Source organism: Taudactylus pleione, unplaced genomic scaffold, assembly GCF_031769625.1.
Source record: "Taudactylus pleione unplaced genomic scaffold, aTauple2 ptg000665l, whole genome shotgun sequence".
NCBI lineage: Eukaryota > Metazoa > Chordata > Amphibia > Anura > Myobatrachidae > Taudactylus > Taudactylus pleione.
Window position 1 is genome coordinate 766264 of NW_028285067.1, and position 25957 is coordinate 792220.

Genomic DNA, 25957 nt, shown 5'->3' on the forward strand with positions numbered 1-25957 from the left:
GAACTAAACAGGACATGATGGAACAGGGGGAAAAAAGAAAATGATCTAGATTCCCTGTCCGTGCTCCATCATTTCTGTGCACCTCCAATTTAGAGGTTCGCAATCTATGGGGGAGATTCAATTCAACGCGAATTGAATAGCGCCGGGAGCGAGCTCCCGGAGCTATTCAATTCAGTGCGTTGTGTGGTCGGAGAATTGACGGTTATCGCGCCTTAACAAAGGTGTTAAGGCGCGGTAACCGGCATTCTCTGACTAAAGTGCCGGGAGCGCAGCTGTTAGCGCCACGCTAAGCAGAAACACTGTTGCGCGCGCGGCACTTTGGTCGGATTTCTCCTCGCATCCACAGGGTGGTGCGAGAAGAAATCCTTAGCGCACCCAAACAGCGCGGTGTATTGAATTCCACGATATGTATCTGATTGAGTTGTTGCAATAGCATACAACTTTAAGTAGCCTTGAGGTTACTCAGATTGCCCCTCGCAGCTCCGTAGCCGAGGCCAGAAGAATGCGTCTGCACTCCCAGAAAACAGGGTCGACACGCCCCCCCCCCTTAGCAGACACGGAGACCGGTCCCGCCCACAAGTGGTTTTTGGGAAATGCAAGAGATCTCGCAGTAGAAGACCGGCACATACGCAGCACAGATCAGGTTTGCGTACTACTCTGAATCAGGCAGAATGTTAGTATCAGTCTCTCCTGTTACAAACCAGAACAAATGGGAGACGGGGTATAAAACAGCAGATTACCTTGAAAAATTAATAGGTTTTCCAATTAAAAAAAGAACCACAAAATACTAGTCATCATTCTACATTATTTTAACCAGATGTGGACAGCTCTAGCCATTTTCTTACTATATAGGGATTTGAAGAAAAAGAAGTGCGGGTATTTATTCTACAGCTAGTAACGGTTTAAGGTATTATGGCCATAATGTAGAGAACACTCACCATGGGCTTGCCAACATGTACTCCTCCCATCTGGTTGTGCGGAAGAGGGGGAACTCCAAATTGATTGGGCCCATACCCTGCAACTATGAGAAGAGAGGTCTAGCATCAGTGCACAGGATTAAGGTAAACTCTAATAATAGCAGTAGCTTAGAGTTACAATATCACTCCACAGCAGGACTAAACTGGCACAGTTTGCACGCATGGACCTCAGACATGGCCCACAGTCCAATACTCACTGAGAAAAGGAGAGGCGTTGAGCTGAGGGGGGCGCTGTTTGGTTGCGACTGAATAATACTCCACAGCTTTCTTAAATCGTTCAATTTTATCTTCTGTCCTGGACTAAAGAGCAAAATCACCACTTTTAGAATTGTTTAGGTGAAAGATATATTTTTTCCAGTTTTTTTTTTTTTTTTAAACAAGGAAAATATAAAAAGACAAAACGTGAAGTTATCGATCATAGGAATCATTCACAAATGCACAATATCCACAATAAATAATAGATCAGATAAGAGTTTCTGTCCAGGTTAAATAACAAATTTGATAGTTGTAGAAACATAGTTATAACACATATACGGTCACACTCTTTTAATCCAATGTTTATAAAACTGCCCAGGTTACAGATAGTTTAGTTCAGTGCCTCACCACCAAATCACTGCAACTCCACAGTGTCACCAGGGATAACTGGCTGGAATGTATAGCGCAGGAAATAAGGGACTAGGTCACATCGCCACTATTTTTTATAAATGTGAAGTCCACTGAAATATATCAGTTCTTCAGCAGTCTAAAATGTTTACTCTTCCCCAACCTGTTAGTAAGCACGGCTAAAATCTGCTGGAAAAAATCCGCTCTTGACCAAGGAGCCCGAGACAGCTGCTATGTCTGCCAATGTGATCTACAACCCGAGAAACTTCAGAAGAGCGACTTTCCCACACTGCTGTTTGTAGCAGGAAACCATGTTCTAGACTTCTTACATGACATGTTCATTCTCTGCTCTGACAGCTCAAGCAGAACATCTCATTTTCAGAGAGCTCATCTCTACGATGTCCACAAAATCCACGCTTCTCTTTAGCGCCATCACTAGTCCAGCAGTTAAGATATTTACAGCTCAAGATCTCACGCTCCAATTTTAAGACAAGATAAACACAAATCGGACATTAAAATGTCCCTCCTCCTCTCTGCTGTCCTTTCTGTAGAAAAACAGGTGGTCTGGGAACCCACTTTATGCCACCTTGATGGCTTCTCTACAGTACTCACTCCCCAATATACACTATGTAGACAAAAGTGTTTGGACACCTCCGCCCAAGAGAAATGCATTCTATTGCACACGAGTTCCAAATGGCCACTAATATGGCGGTTTTGACAAGAACACTTGATAGGGAGGCCCATGCACTTGCAGTTCTACAGAAACAACAAATGTTTTTATCAGGACGACAATGCCATCTGTCATACTTCCAGGGAGACGATGGACTGGTATACAGAAAATTCAGTAACCAGGATGGACTGGCCAGCTCAGAGTCCAGATTTTAACCCCATTGAGAACCTCAGGGACGACGGGTGCGTTCTAGGCCGACTCGACCTTCTTCAGTGTCACAGTTGGGCACTGTACTTAAGGTGGAATGGCAAAACATACCGCCTGTTGTCCAGGAACTTGTGGACAGTTTGCCAAGAAGGGTGTCTGCAGTAATTACTGCACGTGGTAGACCTACAAAGTACTGACGTCAATACAATCTTGCTGATCTATTTGCTGTTAGAATCCAATCACTTTTGTCTACATTGTGTACATTTGCCAAAAGTGCAAGATGGCCAGTACAGTCCAGTTTATATTCTTTGCTAGTATGCTAGCGTTCCCGCTAGGCTGTTTCAGCAAGCCGCCATGCCCTGCCCTATTTCTAAAGGGCAGAAAGCACCTTGCACTCTGGTGCGGCGCCCCGCCGAAACAGCCTGCGGGTTCTATCCCTACCTGAGGGCCGCAGTGTCCCGCGGGCGGGGAAACCGGTGGTGCAGCGGTAACCACTAGTGAATAATGCGCCCGGCCTCCATTCACAGTGGCCGCATCGCTTGGGTGCTGCCCGGCATGTCCGTAAGTGACGGGCACGCCCCGAAGAGTGACAAATAGGGGACGCGTCATAAAGACACATCCCTTTTCATCGGTCACGCCAGTTTTCAGACTCGCGCGCAGAAGTGCCCTTTCTCTAGGTCCTAGAGTGAACACTTGTATACAAAGGCTACATGTTGCCTTTAATGCAAAACAATAAGTACCTACACCAGAGGTTCCCAAACTCTGTCCTCAAGGCGCCCTACCAGTCCAGGTTTTAAGGCTATCCATGTTAGAGCAAAGGTAACTTAATACATCAGTCAATTTGATAGAACCATCTGTGCTCAACCATGGATATCCTTTAAGCCTGGCCTGTTGGATTGCCTTGTAGACAGAGTTTGGCAACCCCTGACCTACATAGTTTTCTCCCCAGAAAATATTGCCAGCCAGGTGCCATTAAGAAATAGCTGGGTGGGGGCAGTGTAATACTTCGCAATAATGAAAAATGTTCCAATCCTTACATTGATTACATGGATTTGAACTCGAGATTAACAATTCTAAACTAAATCATTTGTAAAGACTCTTGCAGATATTGCCCACTTGCTGGCTGGACACAGATAGAATTGAAGAGGCGAGTGGATGAAGGTGCTAAGTAACAATTTTCTGAAAAACAACTTTTTTAATGGATGAAGCTGTTTTGACCTAGGGATCGTACTAACAATGTTATTTCAAATGTTGGTAGTCAATATATTTTGTGGATTAAAAGTGCTATGTCCAATTCTTAAGTCAGTTTTTAGTTGATAATTTAATATTTAACTCTAAATATCTCCGTTTGTTCTAAACAGAACATAACTCCTTCATGCATTCACCTCTTCAATTGTGTCCAGCCATGCCCACTGAGACAAAAGGCACGTCTACACTCTCCGTCTACCCTTCCTGCAATGTTTCCACCGTCCAAACCACAGATGGGGGAAGGATCTCTGCTACTCTGCCTGTCATAGTGACTTAGGCACAGCGCAGCTCTCATTTTGGCCATCAGAGACCTGAAGTAGGATAGTGCCTGGTAGCATGTAAAAATAAAAAAAAAGCTGGGTGTACAGTATGCAGTAAACACAGGGCCTGATTCAGACCCGCTCGCGAGCAGGTCGATGGTGGGGTACTGCGCATGCGCAAGTCCCGGAGCGAGAGAGAAATTATCTTGCTCTGGGGCTCACTACAAATGGGGCGGCTGTCGATGTTGATCGACAGCTCGCCCCGTTTTGTAGGCGGGGAGGGGGCGGGGGGGGGGGCTGGCTACACAAACGAAGCCGTTCCCGAAGGAACACCTGCCGTTTGCGGGAGGCACCACTGACATCACCAGTGATGTCAGTGGAGAGCTTCCTGCTCTGTCAGAGCAGGAAGCTCTCTGGGGCTTGCGACGGACGAGACCCTACCCACAAGAGTCTCGTCGCAAGCCCAGATGGTCGGGACCATCACAACCATGACCTGGTTGCTCGCAAAAGCTGTTGGTGGTCACCCACAGCTTAGCGAGCGGCCAGGAGGCCGCAACAAAAAAAAAAAACAACAAAAAAAAACGCCCTGATTCAGAGCGAGCGCTCTTCAAGAGTGGCCTGCTCTGAATCAGGCCCGCAGTTCCTAAATTGACTAGCTTCAAGTTCTGTTCAGGAGCTGCCTTTACTATCCACCCCCTGTGCACACTGCATAGGCAATGCATGTCTGTGATCTGGTAGTGATGAATATAAAAGGAGGTGATAACATGAAATGTCCAAAATGGAGACAACCTATTAACCATAAACCACAGCTGACATTAGAGAATGCTTGGCTGCAAGGAGAGAAATGAAACACCCACAAAAAAACCCCAAAAACAACAACATCCAATATAGCGCTGTGGATGGCGGTGCAGGTTGATGGAGCGACAGCACGGGCGTCCTATGGGACGCCTAGCGCTGCCCGCTCTAAAAGTAAAAATTAAAAGAAAATAAAAGATGCGGCTGCATAAAGCCGTCCCGTTTAAACAGTGCCCGCTCCTACAGGCACCAAACAAAAACTGGCCTGCCTTGGGCTGGTTGGGGGACGGGGGGGGGGGGGGGGGGGGTGAGGGGAGGGGAGGAGGAGCCTGGGCTGCTGGGAGAAAAAGATTAACTGTTTGGTCCCCGGGCTCCGACTCCAGCCTATACCCACTATCTAAAGCCTGTGTCCCCTATGGAGAGAAGAAGAAATTTCCAATTGCTGAAACTTAATGGCGTTAAATGTACATTGGCAGTTTTCATGTGCCAACAACAATACACAGTTATTTGTGATGACAGGTAGAACTTAAAAATCACACAATAAGAAAAATAATATTATATTTCAGTGTGTCATATGCCAAATACTGCAATATGTAATATATTTAATAACGTATAGATAATATGCAAGACATGCCTCTTATGTCTAGTCCATAAGCTCACCTGTGAGTATCGGAATATTTCCTTCCCCACTGCATCCAAATTAGAGGCATCTTTGATAGTTGCCACGTACTCTGAGACGGCTTTTATCACCACATCACAGGGTGGCAGGACAAGCTGGTGAGCACGGACCTGAAAACATTTAGAATAAAGGCTCGGTAAAATGTCCTCAAAAGGGGCGCTAACGGAGGAGGGGGGGGGGGTATTAATGCTTCTAGCAATTTCAGTCTAGGCAACAACAAAAACCTTCAAACGTGTCAGTTATAAAGGAATACAACATATGGGACACACAACAGTAAGCATCGAACATTTTATTAAATGTCATCTTAGTTGGACCTAAATTATCTTTTCACGAACATCATTTCCCCTTATCTTCTTACAAATGGCAAGTCTTCTAAAAGCAGAGATTATCCCCATTAATTATACATCTCTCCCACAGATGGCTGATGGGGAATCTGCGCTGTGTCATTCTGTCAAACTGTTTTACATGTTTATGTGAAGACTTTCTGGAAAATATGTTGTACCCGCGATCCTATGTCAGCATTTGAGTAACACTCAAAATAGACAAATGATGACACTTAGGGGTGCTCACGTGCATAGAGCTGTTAAATATAAATGTTAAAATTAGAAGTCAATTAATCCGCATATGGAAATAGGAGTACACTCCACCATTTCATTATGTAAGAATATATTATTTTTGTGTATTGCTTTTATAGAAAAGGTTCAGAGGTTATGTGACAACGTATCATGGAACAAACATAACATCCCCCTGATTTTCCTGGCAAGCTCGTATCTCATGTTTTCTATTGACCATGACGTGCGAGATACAAGCTTTAATAAGGGAAAATTGCGTTTTGCCTTGTTTTCACATCTGAATTTGGCGGGGGAAAAAATAAATAAAAAAATCGAATCCCAGCCGATTATCGCTTAACAATACTGCTCTCTTTCCTAAATCATAAGGAATGATTTAATCTGGCTAAACACGATCACATTTTGCCCAATGATACTAATGACTAGACCTACCAAAACGCTCCCGAAAAAGGTCGATATGCACCGCGCACACTAACAAATAATCAAATAGTTCTGAACGATCCTTTTGATTCCAAATGGTCTCCGTAGGGGATCATCACTAATTAATTAGCAGACATCAGGCCGAGGTCCCGATATATTGCAGTTTCTGAACGATACCCAAACGACAGGACTGACAGTGTGTGCAGAACACACATCGGGAGCCGATCCTGATGGGTTTTAGATCGACCGTCGGCCCCTGGTGCTGCGCACACACTACACAATTATCAGTCCTATCTGACAGATATAGCCCAATGTTAGGACGAGAATAGCATAGTGTGTACCCAGCTTAACTCCCTATTACATATACGAATATATTATCTCATTGTACATCTTTAAAGCTTCTACCGTGATATGCTTACTTCATTGTGTGTGCAGCTTCAATTGACTTTCAAGTAACAATGTCACACCATTAATACAAATGGGGGATTAATAATGAGACAACACAAAGGCAGAAGTAGGGGGGCACCTTCAGAGATGCGAGAGGATGATCTGGTCCCAGCAAGCTCCAATGAAATGCGGCTAAATCCTCATCAGGAAGGATGTGATTACCTAAACCAAGAAGATGACATGTCTTACAAGATTGAAATAGAGAATGTAATATATTATTGTACATTAATAAGCCCTGATGCGAAATAATATACAATAAAATTGGCAAAGTGCACCAGCTGCTTACACAGAGGTCACTATTTTATAGCCTGTGCCAATTTCTCATGAGAATCTGTTCTCTCGGTTCTGGGGCATCACAAAGTTACTTTAGGAATTGCTAAGCAGTACCCGCATTAAACGAGCTGCTGCTGAAGAATTCATTCACCCCTGTGCTGAGCCCATTTTGAAACTTTTCAGATTGGTCACATTAAAAAGGTCATGTTAGTAATTTGGTTGGTTTGCAGCCCACAAGAGCAAGTGAATACACACCGTTCTCATACATGCAGCAGATAGAATTTGTAATATAGTCACAGAACATGGATTGCCATAACTAGAAAAAGAGGGTCTTTTGAATAGAATGATACCCCTTTTTTGTATACAGTTAACCATATACTGCTTGTTTTTATCATGAAGCTATCACAGATATTGTATAGTGTTCCTGCTAGGCTAAAGCATCCATGCCCACCCCATGGGTCGCAATGTCCCGCAGAGGGGGTATCCGTAAAACAGTCACCTGCTAAGTGAATCGATGCCGTGTGCATGCGGCATCTATTCACACTGCGGGGAGATTTTGGGGGCACACCCCCCTACAGTGATGGAAAGGGGGCACGTCCCAAGGCCATGCCCCCTTTTCTGAGTGACCACGTCCCTTATTCAGACACGCACTGAAGTGTCCTTTTCTGACAGGCGCCCTGCCCTAGAGTGAATACTAAATGTATCTGTAGGAACCAGGAATAAGTTGCATCACTGCAAACCTAGGCACTCTCTTTTCTCTCTTGTGCTGGGGGATGTCTTGTTGGTGGTATGATGGCATCACAGACTCTGCTCCTTCATTCCACAGTGAAGAAGCAAATTTTAATCTGACCGTTGCTAAGTGATCAGTAAGTATCTCTTTCATCCTGGAACCCTACTCACAGCGGAGAACAGTGGCTCTCACCCTTCGCAGTCATGAGGTATATATGCAAGGTGACTCCCACCAACCCTTAGCAGTGAAAGGGGGTTAAGGTTGGATTAGTCAACAAAATACCTGCTTCCACTGTACCACTGTCCTCAGCGAATTAACTCTACAATGTCATGAGCCTATAAAATGAGTGAATGCCTCATCTGTGTAAAAGCAAAGAGTGCACTTTAAGTGGAACTTTTGCTTCCTACCATTGCTTGGGTTGATAACCAGACCTTGCATTTGTGAAGCCCAAAGACCGGCCATTTGAAAAAATGTTATCCTGCCTCAAACGTTGGAGTCCCTGCATTTGTGTTCAGATGGATCCTACAAGCAGTGGGCTGAAAGCCACCACCCACACCTGCACCTTCAGCATACATTAAAACAGGAATAATGTACCTCCAACTGTAAAAGGACATTATAAGGCACCGAGGACAAAGTTGCACGGTATTGCCTCTGTGCGAAAATATGCAAATAACGCAGACGCCGGGATATGCATGGAGACGCCCACCGCCAGCGCCTTTGCAAATCCGAGCATCTATATACAAAGACGCGGCATCTGTCGCAGATCATTTGATGTCAGCAATCCTGGCTCTATGGTGGCGCAGAATGGCTGCGGGAAAAGAGATGCAGGAGCCATGTTGACTGCGTACTAGATCCCAGGCACAGGATGTGCCGTGCCCCCAACCGGTCACAACACACCCTGTGTTTTTAGCCGATACTCCCAGTTACCATCCCCAAATACTCCCAAGTCAATCACACTACAAATACTTGCTGCGATCAACTATGGTAATGTTCCTTGATGCATGCGCAAATGGACGATTATCTCAACTGCGCCAACATCGGCATAGCGTACAACTCTGAACCAGGCCCTGGGAACCATATTTAATCGAAAAAAGTAGGGCTAGTTACTGGGGCACTCTTATTGAATAATTGTATATGTGATAAAAATTTACTTTTATTAGTATATCAAATAAAATAATGCAGTACCATATAAATTGAACATGATTAACAGATGATATAGACCAATCATCTGTTAAAACCAGACTTCATATAATAATTAATCTACTGGCGAAATATTCATGAATTCTACATGTCACTAGATAAAACTTGATTAGAGAATATTAACACTATACAGATATATTTATTACACTATTGGATATTGTTATAACAATTTATTTTATTTATTTATTTATTAACAGTTGCTTATATAGCGCAGCATATTCCGTTGCGCTTTACAATTGGAAACATTTATAGAACAAAACAAATTTGATGATTGGTCTATATCATCTGTTAATCATGTTCAATTTATATGGTACTGCATTATTTTATTTGATATACTAATAAAAGTACATTTTTATCACATATACAATTATTCAATAAGAGTGCCCCAGCAACTAGCCCTACTTTTTTCCTTTTTTGTTGTTCAGCATATGTACTATTGGGCTTTGGGAGCAGCACTAACAATAATGAATGATATAATTAGCCTATTAATGTTATATGGTTGGTTATACTAATGAGTCTATGGTTCTGTGCAGAATCTCCCTATTCTTTTTGAACCATATATAATCACAAGGCCAAGGCTTTTTATTTAAAGTGGAATGACAATAGGACTTATCTTTTTATAGCAGGAGTACATTATTGCTTAGAACACACACGTTCCAATTTGTGAAAAAGTGAGCTGCATGTTTTAGGTGACCCTCGTGCCTAGTTGTTTTGTCCTCACCAGTGGCGTGACATGGGTGGGGGGACGAGCAGGGCACGTGCAGTCCACAGCACTACACATTAAAACAACCACGCCGGCGGCGATGTGTTTGTTTTAGCACTGCAGCCAGTAAGAGTCAGACAGACTCTTATTGGCTGCTGCACCCAGGGCCCAGAGCGCACTCACGAGCTCCGTCTTCCGGCTCCCGCACTGGACAAAAGGAGCAACGTCATGAGGTCTCTCCCACAGTGCTGAGAGGGACGGGAGCAGCGGACAGTGTGGCGTGCGCAGGAGCGGGGATTCCTGTAAGTAAATTATGTGTTGTGTGTGTCTTGTGTGTAAAAGACACTACTGCTGGGGGCACTGTATATTGGGCACTACATAAGGGATACTGCATAATGGCCACTACAACAGGGGGCCACTACTGTGGGCATTGCATAAGGGGCACTACTACTGGGAGCATTGCATAAGGGGCACTAAGGTGCATATGGAATTGAGAGGAATATTCCCAGAGTGACAAGAAACGGTGGAGTGTCATGTTAACACGCTCCCATTTTCTCCAGTGGCCACACCCCTTGTGGCATGTGACCACACCCACTTTTCAGCACATAGGTGGGGGGGAGGGCTCCATTTTTCATCTTGCTCTGGGCTCCAAATACCCTAGTTATGCCACTGGTCCTCACTGGCAGTTACACATTCCATCACAGAACATTCAAAAATATTCATGTGACATTACCAAGAAGAATGTTATATTAAACAGGAGTAACATTAGTTCTTATAGGCGAAATATAAAAAACAATTTTGTCAGCGACCTCTAAACCCTTAATCAGTTTAGAAGAAATATGTTGCATTATATTAATGCTGAAAAACATCCTTAATATTACCCACAAACCGTGTCATTTATTACAAGAATAAAAGGACTTTTCCTAACAAAACCACTTATCCCCAGTAAAAAAAAAAAGAAACTGAATAGTGTATTTATTTAGACATGTCAATCAAGAATATTTATGACCTGGGTAAAGCTTCAGGCTGCAGAATTGTACAGTTGCGCCCATTGGTTGTCGCCTTACCCAGAAGGGCAGCGAAGATGGGGAAGTTGCTCATCTTGAGGCCCAGCTGCTTGGCTACCTCCTGCATAAGGAACTGGTTGGTGGTGAGGTTCTTCCCATTCCAGCTGAGCTTCAGAGCATGAGAGCTGTAGTAAGATGGAATGTTACACAAGGCGTATTCTGAGTCATGGGCAATGAGGCCGTGGAACCCATTCTCCCGAAAGAAGGAGACCACTTCCAGGTGATGATCCTCCAAACTCTGAAACACCTGAAATGCAGGAAGGGTCATGTTTTAGGGGGAAAATGACAGGTGCCCTAGAGGAGATTAGTTTTATTTGATTGTTTACAGGCGGCACATTTACAGATACAAGCAAATACATGAGAGAAAGTAACTTCATGGGAAGACTGGAGTTTGTTCAGACTTCTAAGAAATGTCCCAAAGTCTAATAAATATGATAGCAACTGGGCACCTTGGGATTCATATAATAAGGCCTCTTATAACGGCTTTTAGGGTCCTCAAACTGATTAGCTACTATAACTTTAATAGACAGTCTGGCCCCCCCAGCAGTTCCCCCTCTCTCCCCTACTAACAGCCCCTCTTTTCTCTCCTACTGCCTTCTCTTGTTCTTCTGCTTCTCTTTACCACGCTCATATTCACACCCTCTGTTGGCAGACTGGCTTCTGATATTTACATATATTCCGATGAAGGTTTCACTTTTGATGCTGTACTAATCCTGTTATTTCGGTCTAAAACTCTTACATTTACACATTATATATAGCGGTAATAATAGGCCGTGTACCAATATCCCCTGAGGAAGTCCTAAAAAAAAAAAGGGACTAAACGCATTGGGACTAAGCGGCTAGGATATTAACTCCTCATGGTACTATATATTTTCTCCTAAAGAAAAGTAACTTCAAATATTTGCAATCACTTTATTGAAAATATTTATAATGTTTTATTTTTTATTACTAAAAATGATGACTGCAGGGAAAAAAAAAAAAAACATATATGTACCAATGAATCTATTACTGTAAGCATATGAGATTTAGTTTTTGAAAAGAGGGCCGCACAGTCAGCAGATAAGGGAGCTGACAATCTGGGAGCAGGGAAAGTGGTCTTGTGTTCCAGTACGTCACCAGACCAGAGCTCCTGATCAGCATGCATCCAAACATGTTGCTTAGTGTATGCACAGTGTTCAAACTACCAGAGGTCTTCTGCATTTAGCTAGGAAACCCAATGTCATCACTATTACAGCAGTGGGACTCCTTAATATGCATGGAGTCTATTTATTAAGTGTAGAGAGGGTCTGAAGCAGAAACAATGTAGAACACTATTAGATTTGCCTAACAGTACAGGGTCTCACACAACAAAAAGTTGCTTTCCTTCCCCTACCTCCTCACCCGCATGATAAAATTCACATCAGACTTTATGGGGGGATTTCAATTGTTTTTGGTAGCCCATGAATAATGGGCACACGACAGATGATACTCAGTTGTTTTGTTGATGGGCTGTGGGCACCCATTACTTATCGGGCATGCAGCGCAGAGAGTCAAGGGGTCAATTGGAGAACAATACATTCTTTGACCAAATTAGCTGGTCGTGAACTTCAAAATATCTATACATCAGTTTCATCAGGCATAACAAATAAGATCAAACTTAGGGGGTCATTCAGACCCGCTCGCGAGCGGGCCGATATTCCCCCACTGCGCATGACGGAGGGAGCTCCGTCGTGCGCAATGCGCGAGAGCCAGCGAGCGATGGGCTCTCCATTGCTCCATGTCTCGCACCAAAGGGGGCGTGCTGTCGATGTTGATTGACAGCACGCCCCCTTTGGTGGGCGTGCCTGCCAGACGGAGGCGCCCCCCATGGGAACGCCTACCGACTGAAGACGGCCCCACTGACATCACTAGTGATGTCAGTGGGAGTGATTTTGGCTCTGATAGCGCCAAAATCACTCCAGGGCTTGCGGCAGCGAGACCCTACCGCAGGGTCTCAGTCGCAAGCCCGATGGTCAAGACCATCACGGACGCTCGCATATGTTGTGGGTGGTCACCCACAGCTATGCGAGCGGCCAGGAGGCCGCTCCATTTTCATGGAGGAGGGCCCTGATTCAGAGCGAGCGCTCTGGTCAGAGCGTTCGGCTCTGAATCAGGCCCTTATTCCCTTGACTTATGTGTGGGGCTATTATTACTGCGGAATATGTATGTAGTGTTCATTCTAGCACCCTGCACCTGTCGCACCCCATGCAGTTCCTCTTACCTGCGTGAGGTGTCGCTCTCTGCTCTGGTGCTTCTAGCACACTAATACCACTTTCAGACAGAAGATGGCAAAAAAAAAAAATGTTTTGTCCGGCCTTTGCATGCCAGGTTTTTTGCCATTTTCTGTGTGATAACCCTTTCACCAAGGAAAATAAAAATCCCAGGTATTTCACTTTTACCCGGTAATTTGGTTAAAAAAAAAAAAAAAAAAAACAGAGTCGGAGACCCAGGAATTTAGTCCCGGGATGACCCTTTCACACAGGGAAAAATCCAGGGCTGTTTAGCAAATTACCCGGGATTTCATTTTCCGTGTGAAAGGGGTATGAGCTTATGCAACCAACTGCTGATGTACAGACCAGAGAGTGTGCTAGAAGCACCAGAGCAGTGAGCATCACCCCAGGCAAGGAGGAAAGGCACGGGCTGTGACAGGTGCAGGGTGCTAGGATGAACACTATGTATGCACTGTATTATAGAGCGCATACTTATTCCGCAGTTCTTTACAGATATTTCACATCAGTCACTGCCCTAGTGGAGTTTACAATCTATATGCCCTACCACACTTACACGCATGCACACACAAGGGTTACATTCTGTTGAGGTGCAATTAACCTATCAGTATATGTTTGGATTGTAGGAAAACCAGAGTACAGGGAGGAAACCCACTCAAGCACAGGGAAAATATCCAAACTGTACAATGTTAAGGCCGTGGTGGCCAGGCCTTCTGCCTCAAGTAATAGGACCTGAGCATCTATTAAAGTGGACTACTTAGTATGGAGCGGCTTGTTCAGCAATCTTTCCAGACAATCACAATTTGTAGCATATGTGAGAAGCTCAGTTCTAAGGCAGGAGATAAACCAGAGGTTCCCAAACGTGGTCCTTAAGGCACTCCCATACAGTTCAGGTTTTAGAGATATCCATGGTTTATCACAGGAGATGAAATCAAATTGACTGAGGTACTAATTAATTCTCCTGTGGTCAAGCATGGATATCCTTAAAAGCAGAACTGATGGGGTGCTTTGAGGACCGCATTTGGGAATCTGAGATAAACTGATTTTTATTCACTAGCTGTGCTATCCCCCCTAAGTATCCAATAAGAACATGAACATGTGATGTGTTTGACTGGCATCTTATGAGTTATTTAGCTCACACAGAGACACAAACTGTAAATATTTTCATAGTAGCGGGGATATATTGTATCTTCATCATTTCATTTTGTTCTCCATATTGAGGGTTTTAGTTCTTCGCACCAAAGAGCTGCAATTGCACATACTAGAAACTTTGGGGTCAATCCAAATAGGTGCCAATTGTGAGTAGTGAGATTGTTTCATGAAACTCGCAGACTTTGTACGAATGTGTGCACCTGAGAATTCTCCAATCCAATGAAATATGCATAGTCACTGTACTCGTAGCAGAGGTTTGCAAACTGACTGCCAAATGCAATGAGAGAGAAGTGTATGCAAAAGTGGGGAGACCATCCTGGACACAAAATAGATAATTTTGTTAGCAGGACAGTATAGAAGGCGGATTGCGGGCATTAGGAAAGTACTAAAGATTTTTTAATAGTGTCAAATGGCCAGTCTGTGCTTTTTAAAAATGCAAAAAAATTAAAACTTTTTTCGATTAATCGGAAACGTATTAAATGAAAAATGCCCAAAAAAAAGTAGGAAAAAAAATTATTTTGGAAGTACTTTGGGGGCACTTTGAAATATTGTAAAATAATTTAAAAAAAATTCTTAAAAAACTATTTCTCAATAAAAAAAAAAAATACTGTAATTAAATTTGGGGCGCATAAACTAATGAAACCATTAATTTTAGGGTCATTTAAGCTATTAAGGGGGTGTCAAAGGGGTTTAACACGGTGTCCTGGCATTTTAACATTAAAATAAAGAATTTTCTTTTCATCTGTCACCCTCAGGGAGGTGCGAATGGCAAAATGCAAATTCACTCTGAATAGTTCAGTGACAGTTGTTAATTGGATTGAAAAATAAATTCGCTATGAAAATTTGGAGAAAATAGCAAGTTGCACCTCACAATTTGGACCTAATTTGGACATGAACTTAATTAGGACTATCACAGAAAACACCAGCAATTGACTGCTACAAATAAGCCCACTTATTTATATTTCTTGTACATTTTTAACCATGCGTGAATTAAATTGATTTGTTGTATTATATCACACTATGGAAGCATGTATTTTATCATACATAACATTCCCGTTAGGCTGTTTTAGCGGGGACACCCTACCCTGCCCATATTCTGGGAGCCGGTGTGCACCTTGTGCCTGCAGTGCGCTTCCCCAAAGCAAGCAGACAGTGAGGATGGTTCAGGTAAAGCAAAAGGCCGGGACACAACCAAGCATATCGCTGGCGTGGCAGGTGTCTGGCAGCCCGCCACCCCCTCACAAGCTAACAGCCTGTACACAGGGAGAGGCAGGGCTCTACAGACTGGCCGTGTGCATGGCACTGGTTCAGAGTGCGGGGAGAACCTGGGGACATCCCAGCATCTCCACAATAGCTGAAAGAAACCTCCTCCCCAAGAGTCTACACACTTTTTCGGGAGCAGGCATGACCTCTTTGGTGATCGGCACGGGATGCAAACGGGAAACCGGCTGACATGATCCCGAGAGCCGGCTTCCCGACTGCTTTATCCTGGCATGGGTTAAATGACAGGCGTCTATATCTAGACGCCTGTCATTTTCCCAACGCCGGGAGAGAGGCGCCCGGCCACCGTGAGCGGACAGCCGCGGGGGGGTGTTAGGTTTAGGGCACCCTCCCGGGAAGGTTTGGGTTAGGCACCCCCGGGGGGGGGGGGGGTATAGCATAGCATAATGTTCAACAGGCATAACCCGGGTGTCCAATACACAAATAAGGAAAACAAAACACTTCCCATTGGAACTTAAACTACTACCCATGGAAAAAGCTAAAGTACCCCTTTCCCCTGGCTGTAGGAACAAACAATAAATGTGGCTGGCCCTCCAGCACAATCCCCCCCAAGATTTTTGATTGTGTTTTGAAAGCAATATAAAAGCCAGGGCAAAGATGGCGACATCTACCATCCACCTGATCTCCAAAAAGGGAAAGCTGCATGTAAATAAAAGTCATTGGCGTAACTGATACAGCAGGTTCAACTCATGACACATACACCGTTCACTTTGCCCATTGTTCATGCAGTTCATTCCAGAAAGCCCTCATTGAGGGGGGGGAGGGGGCTGGTGGAGGGTTTCAAATGTTTTTTGGGTGGCGATAGTTAACGGTTGCCCGTCAGAACATTGAAATAATTTGGCCGCCCATTAATTATCGCACTTGTGCCCACAAACACTGGGTTTAGCCTCATAAAGCGGCTAAATCCCTCTAAGGTTCTAGTTTGGGCACCCAAAACACAGAATTTTCGCACATTTCAGCTTGCCACCTCAGACTGTGAGCAGAAATGTTGCCGCAGGTGGCTCTCGCACCCAAACGGAGCAATATCTGAATTGCTTCATCGGGCGCCTAAAAAGAGAATTGAATTCCCCTGAACGTGCCATGTATGACTCTTCTAAATATGACCTACTGGTATTACCAGCTGACTACAAATTTCACCATCAACCACAGCAGGGAAACAACCAGACTTGCTCTGTTGACTAATAAGCTCAGTATAAATAAATCTGTAGAGGAGACCTGGGTGTTTTGTGCAAAATTGCTGGTCTAAACATAATATGATATAACCTTTGTTTACCTCGCTTTACAAACTTCAGATGACATCTGCTGACTAAAGCTGGGTACATACTGACAGATATATTGGCCGATCAATTGATCGGCCAATATATCTGCTGCCCATCGGCGAGTGTGTACACACGATATGTCTGAACTGCGCCGTTCACAGACCTATCGCATTGGCTGTGCTGCACAGCCGATGGACAGACATATCTGTCCATCGGCAAGTGTGTACGGGCGGTCTGCAAACCGCCCATACACACCAGCGGCAGCCGCAGGGAGGGAAGCGAGACACGCCCCCGACCAGATGATGGCCGTTCAGTGTACATGAACGACCATCGTCTGCAGATATATCTGCAGATTACTCGATCTGCAAATACATGTCAGGTGTGTACCCACCATTAGGTGTCTATGTACTAAGCCTTGGAGAGCGATAAAAAGGACAGATAAAGTACCAACCAACCAGCTCCTGCCACTTACAGGCTGTGTGGAAAATGAGTTAGGAACTGATTGGTTGGTACTTTATCTCTCTCCAAGGCTCAGTACATAGACCCCTTAATCATTTGCATTTTGCTAAATGGCCTATGCCTTGTAGCTTTGCATTTTTTAGATTTTGCAGAATATATTTAAACATCTCAAGTGCAACAGGGTCAGCACTGACAACACAACTTGGCTGTAGGGGTTTTAATACAGGCTACTGAAAAAACCCCAGCACTGAATAGGACTAATTACATATGAAACAGTGCAGGCTCTAGCACTTGTCAACACCACCAGCTAAATGATAGTGTAAGTTGCCATGTAGCAAGTTCTCACCCTCAGCAAGCATTTTCCACTTGTTTTGTTTGCACAAGTGGGAGGACTCCAAAGGAACAGCTACAATCTCATCTTAACAACAATAGAGAACTATATTTAAGATAAAAGTTGACAAGAGTTACTCACTACTTACTGTGTCAGGAAGGGTTTTCAGATAAAGCTTTGATTATGTGAGAAAATGTTTGCCCAGACACTGATCTTTGTCAGCCCAAAGCTGCTGACCCCCATTTGCATACCCGCAGACTATTTACATTAGGAATAATGGCGCAAACATGCCCTGTTATGTAAAAAGCCCATGGGAAGTCTTCCATTTGACACAGGGATTAATGATGCCAATTTCACAACTCTTAACCTTTCATTCACCATGGCGGTAACTAAACATGGGCACATGTAAACCAGCCTATGGAATGTCCTAAGCCTATTGAAAGAAGACACAGTAGGGTTCCTGGCAGAGTGTGACATGGATAGAATAGGACAGCCTTCTGCTGCACAGCACATAAAGAGCCGTTTGGTCTTGTATTTCTAGGTCATGGTATGAAAAATGTACAAATATATTAGTAAAGACTTCCTGTTGGCTCAACTTCCATTTTACATTTAATCACAAATAATGTGACACTTTAATACGCAGCAAGACTCCAAACTCAAATATTCACAAAAGAACCATAGAGGTAAACATTAAATAATCAAAATTCTCATTAAAAATAAATAAATAAAAGTTCTATTGTCTCACTCGATTACATGATAGCTATTGCTCCAGCAATATCTTTAGGACAGTGTCCTGATGGCATCTCGCACATGTGCAAAGTTGAGAATGCAGTCATCTGAGTCACTGTGACATCACATCCATGCCCCCCCCCTCCCTACCCCAATGCACTTCGGCAAAGTGAGTTTGCAAGCTAGTCTGTCACTGTCTGCTCCCTTCTAACATTGCGACCTGCTGCAGATGGGTGGGGTGCGAGAGAAACCGCGTGGTGGCCAGATATATATTGCATATCATTGGACATAATGAAAACCTCCAATTATTTTAGATTATTCATATAAAAAAAAACTAAAGCACAAAACAAGTAACCCTCAGTACACTGTAATAAGCCAGTATAAAAATTAAATACATAATACTCAATTTACACACATTTACAAATCTGTAAGCCACTCGCAGCGCTACGGTGCTAAGAGTGGTCCTAACTTTAGACAATGAGAGCCCCTATACTGGGTCAAATATTCATGTGTTTTTAAAATAAGGCTTAATTGAAAGCTTCCAGATAAGTTAGCACTCCATTTAAAAACACATTAACGTATGACCCAATATAGGAACTTATTGACTAATTATGGTCACTCTTTAAGCTGGGTACACTATGCTATTATGTACCCAAATGCCGGAACAACGCGATGGACCATTACAATGCGCCATCCGTACACACTGCATGAAGTGGTGTGCGACTGTGCAATGTCATTCCATGTTGCAATTGCACAGCACAGATTGGACGCTGCGATGAACGACCCCACTGGCATGCGTGATCGGGTGTACGCACTGTGATCCGCTCAATATATTGTTCCGATCCGCGGGTCGGATCGATATATTGTACAACGGATCTCAGTGTGTACCCAGATTAACAGAGGAGCCTTGACATGGAAAGCATCTTAATATATATTTGGAACAGTCTTCTGCATTGTATTTATATATAGAATGATGTACTTTTAATGGCTTATTGCAGTGTGCTGGGGTAATGTGTGTTTTTTTCTTGTATAGGTAAACCCCTCCTTCACAAGCACCTATTTCAGCCTATAAATTGATTGAGCAATTTGAATTCTGTAGGTCACAATCTGCCATACTAAATGTAAATAGTGGATTTACTTTCTCTTTAAGCACCAATGACTTTCACCTATAATTTATTAGGCATACCATAGTATGCTTATTGTCTTATTTATTTTGAAGGGTGCTGGATAAATATTTTAATGGCACGCAGTAACTGTTTATTTTTTCTCCAGGTCCATAAACTTTTACAGCACACAATAAGCAAATAATGAGTCCTTATGAGGTACAGGTTTTTAGCTCCATTGTCCAATTTGTAATCTCAAACTACAATGAAAAGTTATGTCCTCTCCCAACATGCTCTCCAATAAAGAACAAAAACCTACACTGGCTAATTATCCCAAGATCTTGTTGAGTCCTAAGCTAGAAAACCCCGTCTCTTCACACAAAGCTGCTAAAAAATAAAATGCCACACTTGTTTATATAAGATTACACTACAGTATCAAAGTCCGGTTGTCAATCAATAACAGAACACTGCCTCTCTAGAAGCCAAAACTCAATCTACTAAAAGTAAATTTCATCTACATCACCACATCTGTCTGAGTATGGGCAGTTCAGCTGGTCATACACTGCACAGCAATCTTGCAAACCAGGTGACCAAACAACTGGTATGATCAGTTATCACTCGACCTGAACGATAATCGTTCACAGCCTGAGAATGGCTGAAAAACGGTCTAGATTGTTTGGTTATCAAACCTCTTCGCTCCACACGACCATCATCAGCTGACTCCGGGCAGTGAATGGAGATCTCCTCCATACCTCGTGGAGCACGCAGGTACTCCCGATTATCGTGAGGTCGCCCCTCCTCTGTGTCTGCTGGTCGGCAGCAATATCGTGCAGTGTATGGCAGCTTTAGTCAAGGCACTAAACTGACTAATATGCTGGCGGTATAATCAGTGCTAAAAGTATTAGAGAACAATCAGCTCTCACTTGTGAAGCTCAAAATCTAATGTTTTATGGCATAAACTACCAAACTTGTAATCCCGATTTACATTTAGTAGATATCTTCCAAAATAAATGTTAAGTCTTTAAGGTGAAGCCTAAAACACACTGGGGTCTAATATGCAAAATTGTTGAGGAATCTACTTGGGGACAGCTTGCTCCTAAAACCTAGCATAGAATTACTAAAATATCCCTTTAATCAGGGACATATATGAATTACACAGGTTCTGTGGCTGGCCTTAAATTCTGCCACCTATTCTGGTTTTAATTAAGGAGCCTACACACTTGGCGATGTGCTCACGATCCGACATTGTGTCCGATTTCCCCTTGAACTCTCCCCAGCAGTAGTGGGCACAATTTGGTGTTAAAAACTGTCCAATGTGACAAACGATCTATCGTGCCTCCTAACTATTCCAGTGCATCGTGACCGAGATTGTCAGATCTGCCCTACAGCACGGCAGTGCAGATCTGAAGATGCGATGTATGACCTGCGGGGACACGCATTGTGAGTGGATTCTCGCCATTTGGGCATATTTTACATGATTTGTCGTCACGATGCGTCGGAATCGGGCAAATCGTGTAAAATATGGCTACATGTGTAGGCACCTTTAGTCATTCAGGAAACCTGAGCAATTCATATGTGCCCCCGATTAAAGGCTTATCATAGCAACTGCAGCACTTATAGCTCTATGCTGTGCTCCAGGTTAGTGGGGGTTAGAAGTGGGAGAAGGGTCACATCTAGTTTTGGGGGGGGGAGGAGAACAGACACTTGCTGATCAGGGCAGGCTCGGCTCCTGCACACGTTCATGCCCCACCAGCCCTGTGAGGGTGGGTAAGGAGGCAGGTGGGCTGCACAGGCATGGCATAGGGTGGGCACACAGTCCTGGTTACCTTCACTCTGAACCGGATCATGGCCAGGCGAATGCAGTGAGCCAGGCAGGCGGGTGGCAGAAACCAGGCCCGGGGAGGCGGGGTGCCCTTGTTTCCAACGTGGCTGACAATAAGCTGGGCCGTCTGCCGCTCACCCTGCGCCCTCCGGGCCCACTCGGGTAACCTCTCCTTGGCCAGCGTGCCGTTGAACATAGCCACCAGCTCCAAGCCCCCCTGGTAGAGACAGGCCTGGGACAGGGCCGCCAGGTAGCCCAGCATGGCGTTCCACTGCCCCCCGCACACCCAGTCCGTCTGGTAGCCTCCATACAGCCGCTGTAGGGCAGAGTCCGCATCCACCAGCACCCGGCAGAGAGGGGGCGCAGCCGGGGAGGGGGGCTGTGGCGGAGGGGCCGGCGGGTAACCCCCGGGTGACATGCCCGCCCGGTGCTGTTGCCGGGCCACAGTCCTGGCCAACTTCAACAGATCGACGGGCACCACGGCTCCCGGGCACCGCTTCTCCAGGAACTCCTGGAAGCCCTGTACCCCCATTGTGCCGGTCCGCGGGGATACAGCGAGGAGTGACCCCGGGTTACACACACACGAGGCGGGTGATGAGGTTGGGAGGCGCAGGGCAAGGCCGGCAATGTGCACGCTGCACGGCCCGGGGACGGGTGACTTTTGCACGGCTTCCTCCTTCACAGGACCTGGGTGCGGGGGGAGAGTCCCTGCGCGGCACAAGCCGCCATCTTAATCGCCTTCTTCTTCGGCAGCTCTCTCTCTCTCTCTCTTACTACTACGCCCCAGTTACCCCTCCACAGCCGCTTCACCGCGCGGTGCAGTCTGGGAAATGTAGTCACGGCCTCGTCGCCGTGAACCGGCGGGAGAGCCGAGCGAACTACAATTCCCGAGAACCCCACGCGGGGAGCTGGGAGCCGTCTTCCCTTCTATGCTCTGTAGGAGTTATTGAAAGCAGCCTCTCTCTCTCTCTCCGTCAGCCATAGAACATGCAGCAACAGTATTTGGCCGGACACCACTTCTAAAGAGCAGCGACAGTGAATGGGCGGCCTCCCACGCAGGATCGGAACAGAACTCGGGTGACTCTCTTGGGAAGTGCGGTGCATTCTGGGTGTTGTAGTTCTGTTGGGGCAAGTGAGAGCAGGAACGTTGAGCTCAGAGGGAAGCTCCGGACTACATTTCCCGACAACGCCCGCGGCTCGCTTCAGCCATTCTAAGCAGCGGCGGCTCTTAAAACAAAAAAGATATGCACAAAGTTTTTGCCCTTACAAGGGTTCCGTTAGTAAGTCGGCGGCATTTAGGGAGTCCTTCATCGGCAAACTCTCCCCTATGCCAGGTAACCGCACAATTAAACTGGGCAAGGTGGTTCCTCATACTGAGCACTTGGACAAAATGGTGGGTGGGGAGGATGTACTTCATTCAAAGTTGACATTCACAGGTTGTGCCCACTGCTCTGGTCTGGCCTTCTGTATATCATTTTGTAGTGTACAAGTAAATTGAGTATCTGATATACCATGTAAATTTAAATGATATGCTTATATTTGTTGAGTAGGGGATGTTATCACATATTTTGTGCATAATTTATATATTTGGCATCCAGGAAGACTAGGGACAGACATAAATTGTCAGCCAACTTGGGCCCGTATTCAATTTGAAGCGTTAAGTCCGGATCCGCGTTAAGTTACAGCCGATGACGTCATTATCGCCTGTTTTGGTTTTACCCCGTATTCAATTTGAAAGACTTTCCGCCTAAGCGGAAAGTCAATGCAATGTAATAGGCGCTAAAGTATCGCCTATGAATGGCAGGTGGAAAAAAGTGCAGAATTGGGGTTTTGGGGTGCAACGTTTCAGGAACCACCGTGCAGCCTTCAGACAGTCCCCCAAAGGTAATCTGTGTAAAAAAAAATGTAAAAAAAACCCCTTAAGGACACCCCAAAAATTTACATTAAAAAAGGGGGCGTAAAAAAAAAACTGTTGGGGTACAAACATAAAAACTAGCGAACTTGACTCTGGGGGGCCCCCAAGTATGCCCCAGGTGTTATTTTGATTGCAGGTGTTTGCAGCAGGTGGATTTTTCACAATTTTTTCAACTTCACTCTTTCAGCTTTAAATATGCTGTCCCCCATTTTCAAGTACCCCAAATTTGCTGGGATAACTTCTTTTCTGGAAAAATACTCCTAAATACTATTCTGCATCAAGTATAGAAAAACGCTATTTAGCAGCTATTGAGCCCATTTAAAAACACCAAATACCTTCAGCAAGCCAAATTGGGGGGTACCATAGTGAACCCCCATGTCAGAGCATCATTTGGGGGGTGACAGGCTGATTTCCCCAAAACTGACAGTACTTTCCGCTTGTTACAGTATCGCCGGGTGCCGTTTACATGTACTTTCAAATTGAATACGGGGTAAAGCGTGTACACGCGTGATACTTTAATGCCTACAAAACAGGCGAGGTCGGCATTAAGTCCGGGCCACGTTAGCTTAACACGGCTCGGCTCAAATTGAATACGGCTCTTGATGTAATTTTTCCCATGAATTGCAGAGATACGGTGCTGGCGCAGGGAATGTTTTGTTTTTTGGAGCGGCACAGGTCCTAAAGCCCCGGCGTCCTGCTTTCTGATTGGTTTCCCACCATCACATGTTGTCGCTACTGACGCTCTTCGATGGTTTGTTATTAATGGTTTCCTAACATCAATGAAATTTATAGATGGAGTCCATTGATGGTTGACCATTCGATGGAGAGCCCTAAGGAAGAATTGTATGAAAAGAGGGGGTGTAACTTGACTTTCCATTTGCCAAATTAATACGGGCAGGCATTATGGACAACGCTCATGATTGCAAACCCACACTGGTCTGTGATCACTGGGGAGGGTGAGGCACTGCTGACTGAAATTGCATAATCTCACCCATTCTTCTGGCAGGTGTCAAAATTAGGGGAGGCTTATGGACATTTCAGGAGAGTAGGCAGATAGGATATTAATTTACTGAAGCGGGGTGGAATGGCTCTTTTGCAAGTTTCACCAGATGTAATGACATCCTAAAATCCTGATCGGGAGATTCTCTCAAACATTTGGGGAGGCAGCCCACTCACAAAGAAGAAATATTAGATCTCATGCTTACAAATGGTGACAGGGTATAGGTGCTAAGTGCGGATGAGAACCTATGATTCAGTAATAATGCAGTATGGTTTAAAGAAAAAAAAAGACAGACTGAATCATACAATACAAAAATGCGTTGGGTATGTGATCCCGGCGATCAGAATCTTGACGGTGGCAATCCCGACTTATGCTGGTAAGCATTCTAACCTTTCCCCTAACCCACCCATCCTGCAGACTTACACTAACCCTGTGCTTCCTCTCCACTCTGGAGGCGGGTTAGACAGGCAGAGCACGCTCTTCAGTGTCTCCTGCGCCCTGTTCCTGCACAGCAGCCATGCCAGGTCAGCGCTCCTGCCTGCAGATACGCTGGTTCCTGAACACAGCACCAAGGCTCTTCAGGTCGTCAGCTACTTCCTCCAGGCTCACAGCATCTGTCATCTCCTAGGAGCAGTGAGTGTGTTAAGTATAACAGGCAAGGGAGCAGCGTCAAAAGCTATATGCCTGTAAGAAATGTAACTCTTATGTTCACTCAGGCTCACTCGGATGGGGCTCTTGTGTGATTCTTGTGATGCGGGAGACCCCGCTCCAGCCAGGCCTGCACCGGTCTAGGACCCTTCTCCTTGGATTACCACAGTGACAGACGTATTATGTGAGATATCTCTGCAGAGTTGGCTGAAACACGCAAAGAGAAGGAAGCGTCCAGGGCGCAGAGTTCCAGTTCGAAGCCCTTAGCAGCCTGGTTGCAGACGTTAGCCTGGTCTATGGACATTTTGGGCTCAGGTGGTGGGTTCCTCATCCCAAGGTCGGGGGATGCCGCCACCTAGAAAGGGAGCTATACTGGCGATTTTGCAATCTGTTGAATCAGATGAGGACCGTGCTTCTCATGTAGAGGAAGGAGAATTTCTACAGGACTCAGAGGAGAAGCTGCTCACTGGGGAGGATCCTCGGAAGATGGACGTGGGTCCTCAAGGATTGGAAGCTCTCATTCTCGCTGTACGTCAAGTCAGGTAACCGATGAGTCCCCAACTCAGTAGTCCCTTTTTGGCAAAACACAAAAGTCATTTATTACTTTTCCTATTTCACAGGAATTAGAAGATCACCTAGCGGCTGCTTGAAAACATCTGGACAAGAAGTTCCAGATCTCTAAACGCTTTCTCTCCTCCTTAGTTTTTCTCGCAGAAAATAGGGCTAGGTGGGAATTAGCTCCGCCAGTGGATTAGTCAGTGTCCCAACTGTCGAAAGAGACTACTCTTCCGGTGCCAATTTCCCTGAAGGAAGCCTCTGACCGTAAGTTAGGAACGAAGTTAAAATCCATATATAGGGAAGCAGGGCTTCTTCTCCGTCTGGACTTGGTGGGTTCTTGGGTAAACAAGTCTATAGAACGGTGGGCCGAGGAACTAGCCAGAGGTTTGCGTTCAGGGACTCCAAGATCAGATCTCCTCACCCAGGCGCAGAACATTAGAGAGTCATCCATATACCTGGGGGAGGCTTCTAGAGATATTGGTTTGCTTGGCTCCCGGATTTCTGCTTCAGCAATTGCTGCTCGCCGGGCTCTCTGGCACCGTTCCTGGCAGGCGAACATAGAGTCCAAGAAAGCGGTGGAGGCGTTACTGTTTTTGGAGGATATAC

General features: G+C 45.1%; 1 protein-coding gene across 1 annotated transcript in view; it reads right to left on the reverse strand.

Moving 5' to 3' along the window:
• Window positions 1–22252, reverse strand: part of FAM120C (family with sequence similarity 120 member C) — a 43684-nt gene extending 21432 nt beyond the window's left edge. The window contains exons 1-6 of the mRNA XM_088455691.1: window positions 21235–22252; window positions 10849–11095; window positions 6955–7037; window positions 5421–5549; window positions 1175–1277; window positions 939–1021 (exon numbers count right to left, since the gene is read on the reverse strand). Coding sequence (XP_088311817.1) covers window positions 939–1021; window positions 1175–1277; window positions 5421–5549; window positions 6955–7037; window positions 10849–11095; window positions 21235–21762 — 1173 coding nt within the window. The 5' untranslated portion in view covers window positions 21763–22252. The remainder of the gene's footprint in view (window positions 1–938; window positions 1022–1174; window positions 1278–5420; window positions 5550–6954; window positions 7038–10848; window positions 11096–21234) is intronic.
• Between the last annotated feature and the right edge of the window lie 3705 nt (window positions 22253–25957).